The sequence below is a fragment of the Elaeis guineensis genome, chromosome 9 (assembly GCF_000442705.2).
Source record: "Elaeis guineensis isolate ETL-2024a chromosome 9, EG11, whole genome shotgun sequence".
NCBI lineage: Eukaryota > Viridiplantae > Streptophyta > Magnoliopsida > Arecales > Arecaceae > Elaeis > Elaeis guineensis.
In genome coordinates, this window is record NC_026001.2 from 4,389,585 (window position 1) to 4,403,868 (window position 14,284).

The 14,284-nt window shown below is 40.7% G+C and overlaps 1 protein-coding gene across 1 annotated transcript; it reads left to right on the forward strand.

Moving 5' to 3' along the window:
• Window positions 1–13,246: 13,246 nt before the first annotated feature.
• LOC140851649 (G-type lectin S-receptor-like serine/threonine-protein kinase LECRK1) lies at window positions 13,247–13,927 on the forward strand. Its single transcript, XM_073243615.1, has one exon. The coding sequence runs from the start codon at window positions 13,247–13,249 to the stop codon at window positions 13,925–13,927; it is 681 nt and encodes a 226-aa protein (XP_073099716.1).
• The last annotated feature ends 357 nt before the right edge of the window (window positions 13,928–14,284 follow it).

The following is a 14,284-nucleotide window of genomic DNA, read 5'->3' on the forward strand; positions in this document are numbered from 1 at the left end:
GGCGCATAAGGGCCGTTGCAAGGGCCTCTCCCCCATCCGGTCTCTAAATAATCGGGCCTTCGACTTTGCTCATGTTAGGATGAGGTTCTCCTCCTGTTCCTAACATGGCTGTGGGGGCCATAAGGGCCGTTGCAAGGGCCTCTCCCCCATCCGATCTCTAAATAATCGGCCTTCGACTTTGCTCATGTTAGGACGAGGTTCCTCCTGTTCCTAACATGGCTGTGGGGGCATTAAGGGCCATTGCAAGGGCCTCTCTCCCCCATCCGATCTCTAGATAATCGGGCCTTCATTCATGTCAGGATGAGGTTTTTCCTCTTGTTCCTGACATGCTTAATTTCGATTGTCTGAAGGAGCTACTCCTGTCGTTATAAGCTCATACCAAAAGAAAAGATATGCGAATATGAAAGAAACTTTTATTTAGGCAAAGTTATCGTAATACATTCATAGATTTTTTGAATTCATGTCGCGGAAGGTCTGCTCCTCCAAGCTCTTTTAATAGTATGTTCCGGCTGAACCACCTCCCTGACTTCATACGGCCTTCCCAGTTAGGGGCAGTTTTCCTTGATTCTGAGGTTGTGAGACAGCGGCTCGCCGAAGTACTAAGTCCCCGCTCTGAAGGCCTTGCTCTTGACCCGAGAGTTGTAGTAGCGGGCCACTTTCTGCTTGTAGGCGGCCATCCGAACTTGAGCTGTCTCCCCTTTTCTTCTAATAAGTCGAGGTTGGCCTTGAGATCCTTGAGTTGCGCTGCTCGTCGAATGCCACAACTCGCACGAGGAAGTTTGAGTTCGATCGGGATCACGGCTTCTGTTTCGAAGGCTAAGGCAAAGGGGGTCTCCCCTGTGGGCAGTCTTTGGGTAGTTCAGTATGCCCACAACACATGATAAAGCTCATCTGCCCAAGTTTCCTTTGCTCTTTCAAGTCTCGCCTTGATTCCTTGCAACAGAGTCCTGTTAGTAACCTCGGCTTCACCGTTTGCTTGCGGATGGGCTACTGACTGAAGTTATGGGAGATGTTTAAGTCCTCACAAAATTCAGCAAACTTGCCCAGCAAATTATCGCCCATTATCAGTAATGAGAGTTCTGGGTAAGCCGAACCTACAGACAATTGACTTCCAAAGAAGTCCTGCACCTTAGCTTCTGTGATTTTGCCAAAGGTTCAGCTTCGACCCACTTGGTGAAGTAGTCAATTGCCACCAAGAGGAACTTCCGCTGCCCGATGCCATGGGAAAAGGTCCGAGGATATCCATCCCCCATTGTGCAAACGGCCATGGGGCACTCAAGGGTGTAAGTTCGGAGGTGGGTTGCCTTTGGATATTTGCATATCTCTGACACCGATCACACCTTCTGACATATTCGATGGAGTCGTGGTACATGGTAGGCCAGTAATAGCCTTGTCGGAGCAGTTTGTGGGATAAAGATCTGCCCCAGGTGACTTTCGCAGACTCCCTCATGTACCTCCCACAAGCGAAGTCGGCTTCAGAAGGTCAGAGACATTTCAGGAGGGGCAAAGAGTACGACCTCTTGTACAGCTTGCCTTCATAAAGAATATATCGGGAGGCCTGGTTCCTAAGCTTTCGAGCTTCTTTTGCATCAGGAGGAAGAACCCCATCCTTGAGGTACGCAACCAGTGGGTCAATCCAGCTGGGTTCATGGTTGATCTCCATCACAAGCTGCGGTTCTTCCGTACTTGGGCACTTCAGAACTTCGAAGAAGACTTCCTTGGGCAGTTCAGCCGGAGTCAGTGTAGCCAACTTGGAGAGAAGGTCGGCCCTGATATTTTCTGCTTTGGAATCTGCTTGATGTCAAAGCTACCGAAGGCAGGGATGATCTCTTTTACCTTTTTGAGATACTTGGCCATACTGTCCTTCCGAGCTTCATAGTTTTCGCTGATTGTCCCACCACCAATTGGGAGTCACTATAGACTTGAGCGATCTACTTCTAACTCTTTGGAGATCCTCAGTCCTGCAATCAGAGCTTCATATTCTGCTCCATTATTTTCGCAGAAAATTTGAAGCGCACGCATACTCCACAATAATTCTTTTAGATTGACCAAGATCAGGCCGCCGCCTGCGCCTGACATGTTGGAGGAACTGTCCACGTAGAGGGCCAAAAACCATCAGGGAGATCTGTTCTTTCTTCAGGAGAATTTGACTGGAGCCCTGAGTTGTCGGCTCCACCTCGTTCAAGTTCGGCCTCTTCCAAAATAGTGCACTCCACTATGAAGTTGCTAATATCTGGGCTTTAATCACCGGTCGAGGTTGATAGTTGATGTCGAATTCATGAGCTCGACTGCCCATTTCGCTATCCTTTCGGAAGCATCCGCTCGATGCAGAACGCCTTGATCGCTGGTCGGTGAGCAGTGTTATGGTGTGCCCTTGAAAGTAAGGTCGGAGCCTTCGAGCTGCAATCAACAATGGCGTAAGTTAGTTTCTCTAACTTAGTATACCTGTTTTGATGTCTCTCAATACTCAGCTAATGTAGTAGATCGACCGTTGAATTTTTGCTTCTTCTTTAACCAGAACTGCTGCGAGAGTCACAGGAGAGACCGTCAGGTACAGGAACAACTCCTCTCCAGGTTCAGACTTTGCCAATAGCGGAGGTGAGCCGAGGTAGCTCTTTAATTTTTTGAATGCTTGCTGACATTCAGTGGTCCAACAGAAGTTTTTCGACTGCTTGAGGGTCTGAAAGAAAGGCAGGCATCTTTCGACCGACCTTGAGATGAGCGATTCAGAGCTGCTACTCTTCCAGTAAGGCGCTGAACTTCCTTTATTGACTTCGGGACGGTCATTTCCTGTATGGCATGAATCTTTTCTGAATTTGCATCGATCCCGCATCCCGATACCATGAAGCCCAAAAATTTTTATGAGATTACTCCAAAAGCGTACTTGGCCGGGTTCAGCTTCATCTTATATTTTCAGAGGGCGCCGAAGGTCTCCTCAAGGTCCGGTGACGTGGTTCTTTATGGATTACTTTTTACAAGCATATCATCCACGTAGACCTCCATGTGCGCCGATCTGCTCTTTGAAGATCTTGTTCACCAGCCGTTGATAGGTTGCCCCTGCATTTTTTAGGCCAAAAGGCATGACCCTATAACAATAAAGACCACGATTAGTAATAAAAGCAGTTTTTTCTTCATCCTCCGGTGCCATCTTGATTTGATTGTAGCCGAAAAATGCATCCATGAAAGTGAGAAGCTCGTGGCCCGAGGTTGCATCCACCAATTGGTCAATTCTGGGTAGAGGGTAACTATCCTTCGGGCAGGCTTTATTTAGCTTTTTGAAGTCTATACACATCCTCCACTTGCCGTTCGCCTTCTTGACGAGAACCACATTGGAGACCCAATTCGGGTAGTTGACTTCTCTGATGAATCCGACTTTCAGAAGTTTATCAACTTCCTCAGCTATTGCCACTTGCCTTTTCAATGCCATGACTTCGGATTTTTTCCTTCATCGATCGATATTTGGGATCAATAGTCAGGCGGTGTTCCATGACCTCCCGCATCAATCCCTGGCATTGCCCGTCGAAACTCAAGTGAAAATATCCGCATTCTTTTGTAGAAAATTGATGAGCTATGTCCATACCTCTTCTCTTAGGTTAGAGCCGATCTTCACCACATGCTCCTCATTCCCATCGTTCAAGGAATTGAGACAAGATCTTCAATTGGCTCACCCCATTCTTCAGCAAGGTTGTCGCGGGTGTCCAATCCATCAACCGAACAGGGGTCAAACTGATCATTTCTTTGAAGGGCTATGTTGTAGCAGTGTCTTGCCAGAGCTTGATCTTCTCTGACCTCTCCGACTCCTTGGCTAGTAAGAAATTTCAGCTTTAAGTGGTAGGTCGATACCACAGCTCGGAAGGCATTGAGGCCAAGTCAGCCGAGTATTGCATTGTAGGCAGATGGCGCCCTTACTATCAAAAAATTCACTTGTGCTCTTGATTGCTTTGGATACCGGCCTGCAACCATGGTTAAAGTTATTACCCTTCCACTGGCACAGCATCGCCAGTGAACCCTACCAACGGGGAGTTTATCGGCCCTAATCGACCATCCAGAATTGATATTTCAAGAATGCATCGTAAAATAGAATATCGGCCGAGCTTCCACTATCAACAAGAATGCGGCGTACATCATAGTCAGCAATATTTAAAGAAACTACAACTGCATCATTATGGGAGAATTGAATCTCCTAGGCATCTTTTTCAGTAAAGGTTATAGACTCTTCAGTCCTCTGCCATTTGGGCGATAAGGTTGATCCACTGACTGCTCTCCGTCGGGGTCCTCCAGAGATGGTGTTGACGATCCCGGTTGGAGGTTGATCTTCAGGCTATTCCTCTCTCCTTGGCGGCTCCGATTGTGGCAAGGCCCTCGGCCGATCTTCCCTACCCTCAGGCCAGCATCGGATAAATCTATCAAGCCGACCTCGTCTGATGAGCTCCTCGATCTCATCTCGGAGCTGAATGCACTCCTCCGTGTCGTGGTCGTGGTCATGATGATAGAGGCAAAATTTGTTAGGGTTGCACTTTCCGAGGTGTGTGCGCATCCTTTCCGACCTTGGCAGCTACTCCCTGACCTCCATCAGCACTTGAGCTTTTGGAGCATTGAGGGGGGTGTAGCTGTGGAATCTTCCTGGAAGAGAGCTCCGTCAAACCCTGCGGTCCGGGCTCCTCTGCTTACGAGCCTGGAGAGGAATGCGGACATGTTTGTGTTCGGAGGAAGTTTGAGAACATGGTCGAGCTTCACTCGGTCCTTTTTCAACTGCGAGCTTGCTGGAGTCATCCGCCTGTCGCTCCTTCGCAGCCTCCTCGTCCTTCAGCTTGAAGGCTTCCTCTGCTCGGGCATATCCTTCGGCCCGAGCCAGCAGATCAGCGAAGTTTCTAGGATACTTCTTTTCCAGGGAGAACAAAAGATCGTTCTTTTAAAGACCGCTCTTTAGGACGGCCATTGCTATCGATTGATCCAAGTTTCAGACCTCCAATGCGGCAGCGTTAAATGGATTGACGTAAGTTCGGATGGATTCTCCCTCCTTTTGCTTGATGTTGATGACGGACTCCGAACCTTTCGGGGACGTCGGCTACTGACGAAATGAGCAATGAACTGGTGGCTCATCTGATTAAAGAAGAAGATAGTACCTGACTTCAGTGTCGAGTATCAATTTCTTGCTGCTCCCTTCAAGGTGGATGGAAAAGCTCGGCACAGGATGGCATCTGGCATGCCATGGAGCAGTATCATTGTCCGAAAGGCCTCCAGGTGGTCAACCGAATCCGAGGTCCGTCGTAGCTTTCGAATTGGGGGAGCTTGAAGTTTGACGGGATTGATTCCTGCATAATCATTTGAGAGAAAGGAGGGTCAGTACAAATGTCCTCACCGTAAACAGTGAGAGCATGACGGAGCTCTTCGATCCGCCGGTTCATCTCTTGGAATCTTTGATCCAGGAGGTCCTCTCGACTGCGAGTCTCGAAGGTCTTCTAGTGGAATGGAGGTAGAGACCCTCCGGGGGTGGAATTGTGATCGGATGGAGGGCTCTCCGCCTTTCGCTTCCCCTTTTCGAGGAAGACAGGGCGACTGGCCTAAGTGGCCCACTCGAGCATCAGATTCTGGAACTCCGACGATGCTCTTTCCAGCCGCACTGATGCCTGCGACTGTTGCGGCTGCTGCTGCATGGCCTGTACTGCTTCAGTGAGGCCCCTGACCTGCTGAATCAGCAAGTCGAACTACTCCATGCCGACTGTCGTTGCTGGAGGAGGAGGAGCCTGAAAAATTGGAGATGAGGCCAGAGCTTGCGGATCTCGCTGAGATCTGACCGCGGAGGCCGTGGATCGCCTGGTGGATGCCTTTCGAGGAGGCATCAGGTGGAGATTTGGCAGGAGAAGAAGGAGAAAATGTCGAAGAAGATGATCGAAGACAGTCCCGTTGAGTACTCCTTTAAGAACAAGGATACTGTGAAGACAGGCCCTTCCTCTAGCGCCAATTCTGTTGGTACAAAATTTTGCTGACGTCGGAGAAGCTGGAGTCGAGGGGATCGCATCCGCCGTCGGGACCTGCAAGGGAAGTCTAAACCAGAGTTAAGGGTGCTCCGACAAGACCCTCCGACGCTCAAGTCAGTACTCTGCCTCAATATAAATGGAGCACTCAAATAAGATTTTAGCAGAGTTTCGGGATAGAGTTTAGAGTTTAGAGAAGAACGTATCTGGGGGTCCCTTTTTATAGACGAAGAGCGTAACTGATTGACAGCGACATCTGTAACTGCCTGGTAGTGGACCGTTCGAGGCCACGTGGAGTTTGTTACGGAGAGTAGCAGCATCAGGGGGCATTCAGGGCCACATGAAATCTGTTATGGAGAGTGGAGTGGTGTCCGTTATCGTGACTTGCCAGAGAGTGGTGGGGCCACATGAAATCTGTTACAGAGAGTGGAGTGGGATAGTGGCCATTGTCGTGACTTGCCAGAGAGTTCGGGCCTGACGGCTGAAGCTCTACTGGGACGTCTGATGGAGCAGAATGACTCTCTGTCTCTGCAATCTAAGAGAAGTTTGGATGTTTTTGAAGTTGCTGACGAGTCCACTGTTGTCGGGTGCCTTGGGCGCTGAGGCTGCAGACGGAAGTCATCTGCTGTAGAAGCTCAGACGAAAACTTTCTATTGGAGAAGTCCGATAAGAGTTTGATTGCTAGAGGAGTCCATCCAAAATTTGCCTGATGTAGAAGCTCGTCTGAGAACCGTCCGTCGGAGAGGCCTGGTTCCATGAGGAATCCGGTAGTGGGTCGACCGACAATGGAGTTCGGATGGCGTTGTGGAGGTTCATCCGCTGGAGGAGTCTTGAGGACACTGTGGAAGGTCAAACATTGGAGGAGTCTGGGATTCAATTCTATTGTAGAAGTTCGAACGGAGTCCAGCTCTTGTAGGAGTTCGGACGAAGTCCGCTTATTGTAGAAGCTCGGACGAAGATCGATTGCCGTGGAAGCTCAGATGGAGACTTCTTATTGTGAAAGTCCCGCTGCTGGAGAAGTCGGTTATTAATGAAGTTCGAAAAAAGTTCAGAGTAGAGATCCGACTGGTGGAGCCTGTCCGTCGTAAAAGTTTATCTGGGATCCATCCACTGTAGAAGTTCGGATGGAGTCCAGCTCTTGTAGGAGCCCGGATGAAATTCGGAAGGCGGTCGACCGCCGTAGAAACTTGGAATGAGTCTGGTTACTGTAGAAAATCAGCTGATAGCGAAGCTCAGAAAGTATTTGGAACAGCCCGATAGATGAATGGAGGAGCTCATTATCGGAGAAGTCTGGATGGTATTATGGAAGCTCGGACGATCGAGAGAGTTCAGAAAGATGCCACATAAGGTCGGAAGTCGGAAGAGCCCTGGAAGGGTCGGCCTTTTACGAACTTCGACTGGGGGTATTTTATACCCAACAAAAATAAATGAAAAAGTGAAGAAGTATTATGATTTTGTCAAAAAATTAACAAGGGGTAATTTTATAAATATAGAAATATATCCTTCATATATTTCATTCATCCTTTATTGCATCCTTTCAATTTCAGAGGATACATATTTGTGGCCTGGATAGATGGCACTTTTTCTTTTAATCCATTTTTTATATTTTTTTTTGAACCAAATGATGATGGAGGTCATTCATCCTTTAAATTCAAGGGTTTTGGCATATGTTGATTGACCATGTGTGATAGCCTAATCCAATTGAACCAGCCTATCACCTTAATTGGCCCAAAACCCATTAGGAAAAAAAAATCTAAGAAGAATATTTTGAATGGGAGAGTCTATTGGGAGTCTTCTTCCTCATTCAGTCTAAAAAGAGAGGGCTCTCAGGGTTGCCAAAATCCTAAAAAATCTCCTATAAATTCTTTCTTTTCCTTCCAAAGGACTCCACAATAAGCATCAGCCCTCCTCTCTTCTTCTATTTTCTTTCTTCCCTGTTTTTGTCAATCCTTCAAGACCTGTGCCCATCAAAAGTCAAAGCCGAGAGCCCAGTAGAGCCAAAGTAAGGTCCCGATCCCACCTCCTATCTGTCTCTTTTGCTTCCTCCCATGACCTTAAGTATCATTGATGACCCCTAATTTTGTCGAAAAATCCATCAAAAATCAAACCCTCGTTTAGCCCCTGTTGTGGCCAAGCCTTCATGCTCTTTTCCGACCACCGTCATCACTATCTCTTGGTGCCACAACCCAACTCATGTCGCCCAACCCCCCACCATCCTTTTCAAAGGTCAAGGCCGCTGGTGATTGACTAATGACTAGAGCAACCATGAAAGGGGCAGATCCCCTATATTTTCTAAATTTTTTTTTAAAATTTTTCACTATTCGGCCCTCATCACCAACCGTCCACCACTGCCCACTATCCGCTATGCCATATCACCAATTGCCAAAGCTCCCAGCATACTGTCGAACCATGACCAAAGCCAACAAAAAAAATCGATGAAAGCCACTTCCCCTGATTCTCAAGAAAGAAGAAAGAAAGAAAGAAAAGTAGAAGAAGATCAAAAAAGAAAGAAAAAGAGATAGCTCTCTCCCTTGTGTCTCTTTTGACTCTCTCTTTCTTTATCTCTCTAAGAGCACCCTCTGAAGTTCTGTCTTCTATCACGTTAGATCCGATCAAGATTTCTTTCTTTAGGAGAGACAAGGACTCTCTTATTTTCTCTCTTCATCCATTTTTTCTCTCTATGAAGACTTATAGACCCCATATCGAGTCATGCCTTCCTCTCCTAGAGACTTGCATTGACCTCAATAAGAAGACCCCAAACTACCTTGGTGCCCAAGCAACCTATTAGACCGACCACCTAGTCAATGGTTCTCTTCCTTATGATTTAATTTTTGTTAAATTTATCAAACAAGAAATTAATTATTTTATAATATTTCAAATAGGATAAGCAATTTTCCTAATAAAGTCTAAAGATCCAAAATGAATGAGGTAAGTGGATCTTACATTCTTTATATATTTTTAAGTTATCATATTTTCTATATATATAAGTTGTCATTGATAAAATTATATTTTTTTATAAAATAAAAAGATCAACATATATAAAATAAAAAATATATATTTTATTATAATAAGTGATTTCATGAATATATTTTATAAAAATAGTATATTTATGAAGTATGAATTTTATTATTTTCTATATATATATATATAAAGAAAAAGATATAAAGATTTCAAAAGACTCTTAGATAGCTATAAATGAATTTATATAGGAAGGTTAACATCCGAAACTAGCATTCATACGAACACATGCCCTACTAATGGATATAATATTGGCATATGAAATAAAAATTTTATTGATTAAAAATACTAACCCTATCATAGTTATAAAGTGACTGTAGTATAAATATCTAAGAGCAATAATTTGAACTATGACATAAACATATGGCAAGATTGTCTTATAAATCATGTTTATGAAATATTCATGAGTTATGTGTACATAATTATCTTTATAAATTATTTTATTAGATATTTTATGAAATACTTTATTTTATAATATATGTTATTCTCTAATATTGTATTATCATAAAAAAATTTGTAATTGATCCCATAAAGAAGTATAAATTTTACTTAGTTGATATATCTCATACCAATTTATTTTTTTTAATAAAAGAATAAGGTTAAGAATGACAGATGATCTAGGTTTGGGGTTTTGTACTAACAAAATTGAAAATTGGATAATTGAATCTTTTATTTATTGGATGATTATGGACTTATAGTTAGCTATTTATAAATTTTGAGATATAGTCTTGATATTTAATATTGATTTAGATGCTTTGAACGAATCTTAATTTATTTACTTGATGAATGATGGGATTGAATCTTTTATTATATTTTATTTATGATGAATTTTAGTTGATTATGATTGATAGGCTTCGTATTATCGAAAGTGGCACCTTCGGTAGCATGACCGTATTATATCCCAAGTTTAGAGTGGGACATTTTATAGTATCAGAGCAATCATAGATAAAACTTAATCTTAAGTTTATGATTCATAGAGTTAGGCATAGAATGAGTATAGAAAAATTAGTTTATATCAAAATTGTGTAGCAGAAACATGATGAAGACTAAGTACCCTTTACTTGTTTGAGAATGAAGGTGTAATAAATTTGAGGATGAAACTCTTTTAAGGGGAGTAGAATATGACAGTCTGGTCCAATTGAACTAGCCTATAATCTAAATTGGCCCAAAATCCATCAGAAAAGAAAAAAATATCTGGAGAAGAAGACTCCTATTGAGAGTCTTCTTCCTCATTGAGTTCAGCAAGAAAAGGACTCCAATAGGGCTGCCAAAACCATCAGAAATGCCCCATAAATTTTTCCTCGACCGCAAGAGAAGGACTTATGTTGACCCCAATAACATGACCTCCAACTGCCTCGATGCCCGAGCAACCTATTGGACACATCATCTGATCAATGGTCCTCTTTTCTATGATTTAATTTGTTATCAAATAAAAAATTAATTATATTTATAATATTTTAAATAAGATTAATCAATTCTTCTAACAAAATCTAAAGATCAAGAACAAACGAGGTAAGCAATTTTTTATATTTCTTATTTATATTTAAGTTATCATATTTTTTATGCGTATGATCTGCTATTGATAAAATCATATTTTTTATAAAATAAAAAGATCAATATATATATAATAAAAAATATTTTTTATTATGATAAGTAATTTTATAAATATATTTTATGAAAATAACCTATTTATGAAGTATTAATTTTATTATTTTTTTTTATATATATATTAAAAAAGATATAAAAATTTTAAAAGATTTTTAGATAGCTGCGAATCTATAGAAAGATCGACATCCAAAGTTAGCATCCATATGAATACAGGCCCTGCTAATTGATATACAGTTCGTAAATAAAATAAAAACTTTATTGATTAAGAACACTAACCCCATTATGGATATAAAATGATGGTAGCATAAATATCTAAGAGTAATATTTTGAATCATAATATAAATATATGACAAGAATTATTTATGAATTATATTTATAAAATATTCATGATTTATGCATGTAAGATTATCTTTATGACTTATTTTATTAGATACTATATGAAAATTTTATTTTTATAATATTTGCTATTTTTTTGAATATTGTATTATCATAGAAAAATTTATGCTTGATCCAATAAAAAAATATATAGATTTTATTTACTGAGCTGGTATAACTCGCACCTCTTTATTCTTTTTTGTCTTTTGTAAAAGAATAAAGTTAAGAACGACAAATGATCTAGGTTTGGGGGTTGCACTCACAAGCTTAAAAATTTGGTAACTGAATCTTAGTTTATTAGATGATTATAGACTTATAATTAACTATTTTATAAATTTTGAGATATTGGTTTGGTATTAGATATTAGATTTGGATGCTTTGAATCAATCTTGATTCATTTACTTGACGAATACCAAAATTAAATTTATTATTATATTTTATTTATAAAAAATTTTAGCTGATTATGATTGATAGGCTTCATGTTATTGAGGGTGGCACCTCTTGATAGCATGATCATATTTTTATCACAGATGTGGGGTATGACATAATAGAAAAGTGACCAATTACAGAGGAGCTTATATTTGGTTGAGCATTCATATTTCTAGAAAAATTATATAAAATATCTATTATATCTTTAATATAAGAAAAAATCTTATCCTATTCTATATGTTATAATTATTTGCAAATAAAAAAGTATGATGCTTAGGAGTACTTTTAGCCATAGATCATGGTGGAGGCAGATTTGAGACATTATAATAGAGAGAATATTCATTTCAATCATAAAACTTTTAATGGTTTAAAAAGATATTGTTAGAAAAAAGCCTCCAATTCTGACCATATGGGAAAGCCAAAAATCCATATTCTACATAGATTTTTCTTTCTCATTAAACATGAAAATTCTATTCTTGGGAGAATATCTTTTTCTGATCTCTCTCTTTTCAAAATTCCAATCAAATAAGAAGGATTTTTTTTTCATTTCTCATTGACCACTCATTCCCCCCTCCACTTCATGTGTACCAGATGAGTTTTAAATGGTGAAAGGGTTCTTGTTCAAAGAGAACAGGGTGCGAAAAATCAACACAATGATCTAGTGATCATCTTATTATTTACTGATCATGTTATTGGAAAAAATTGAACAAAAGCATCGCAAACTTTATTTTCTTCTTTGTGCAATTAAATGAGATATTGCAAAGCAATAATATTCTCTATAATCTAATCTGATAATTTAATAAGCAAAGAAAACTAAACAACCAACAAAAAAGACATCATAATTTTAATGTGAATGTTCTACCATTTAAAATAATGGGTTTATTACAAATATTCTCTATAACAATTAGAGTTTACACAAATATAGCATCAAGAATAGATTTTGAATTTTATAATAAAAAAATATTTGTCGCCAATAAAGTGAATTTCAAGAATAAATAGAGGATAGATTTCATCAAATGTATAGATATTTGAAATAATTAATAGATTAAAAAAATTTTCAAAAATCGAAACTCTGTAATTTGTAGCTCTCGATATCAAAAACAACATATTGAATTTTCATCGAAATCGAGCTACAATCAATTATCCAATCATCTAACAAAATAGTACTAAAATTTTTCTTTTTTTTTCTTTTCCATTGCCACTATCTCTATTTTTACGCTGCACAACTCCTCTCTTGCCCTTTGCCACACCGGATACATGACCTAAACCCATGTTTCCCTTTTTATAAATAAATAATTAGAATTGCTCTTTTTTTTATTTATATTGGCTTTTTAGTTGACTATTTATATAAAATTACTAATTATTTAAATTAAGTTATAAATTATTTAGTTATTTATATAATAAATATATAGATAATTTATTAAATTATTTATGTAATAAATATATATAGATAATTTATTAAAATAATTAAAATTAAATATTTATATAATATTTTTTATAATTATTAATTATAATGATTATAAATTTATATTTGCATTGTTTACTTAGTATAAATAAGTATTATAAATTGATAATAATAATATATACTATCAGAGGATAGTTTAGTAAAAATATTATAAAAATATTTTCATATTTTTTATTATTTCTTAAATATCAAAATAAAGGAAGAAATCATTCCATCCAACCAAACGAGGGATTAATTCAACAGTCTTCCTTTGCCTTCAAACAATCATTGGTGCGCACAAGAGCATCCCCAGCTCAGTGAATCCCCACTCTCCCTTCTTCACACCCCAATGATTTCAAAGTTGGCCTCCGTGATCTTCATCTTCGCATATGCAATGGCGCTCGGAGTAGGCCAGCAAGGACCTGCAATAAGTTTGGATGATTGGATCGCCACCAACACCAGTCCCTGGCTGTCCCAGTCCCGCATGTTCGCCTTTGGATTTTTCGCAGCGGCAGCAGGCAGCGGCTTTGCCGTTGGAGCATGGCTTGTCTCAGATAAGACCGTCATATGGACGGCAAACCGCAACGACGAGCCAATTGCCGAGGGTGCTCGATTAAAGCTCACTAGAGGGGGCCTCATGCTTCTTCCCCTACGAAGTGCAGATATACCCATTTCCTACCTCTCTGGTGACTCCACGGAAGCCCGGTATGCATCCATGAACGACACCGGCAGTTTTGTCATATATAATATCAACCATGAGGTTATATGGCAGACCTTTGATCACCCGACCGAGACAATCATGGCGGGTCAGACGCTGCAGTCTGATCAGGAGCTCGTTTCCAGCTTCTCAGAAGCAAACCACTCGACCGGCAGATTCCGTCTCAAGATGCAGATTGACGGGAACCTCGTGATGTACCCTGTGGATACATATGGACATCGGAGGGGATGCCTACTGGGCCGCAATACCTACGGAGGGGGATTCACAGAACTCGTTCTCGACAATAGTGGCGAAATGAAACTGACCTCCGACTACAGCTCCATGGTCCTGCTGGGTCCATATGGGAAGCAGCGGTAAACAATCTTCTTCACAAGGCTTGATCCAGATGGGATCTTCAGATTGTATTCTCACAACGGAAGCATGACAAAGCCGTTAAGACAAATCCCGAAGGTGAATGACACGTGCCAGATCAAGGGCACCTGCGGCTTGAACAGCTACTGCAATTCGACTGGTGATCAAGTGGGGTGCTTGTGTCTGCCCGGATTTGATTATGTAGATGCCAACAGAAAATTCAAAGGCTGCCAAAGGAACTTCACCGACAAGGGCTGCCAGATCGGCAGAGGCAACATTACATACACCATGTCTGTAATGGAGAATATAACGTGGCAGGATGATTGGTATACCCCTCCATGGGAGGTGAAGGGTAAGGATAAG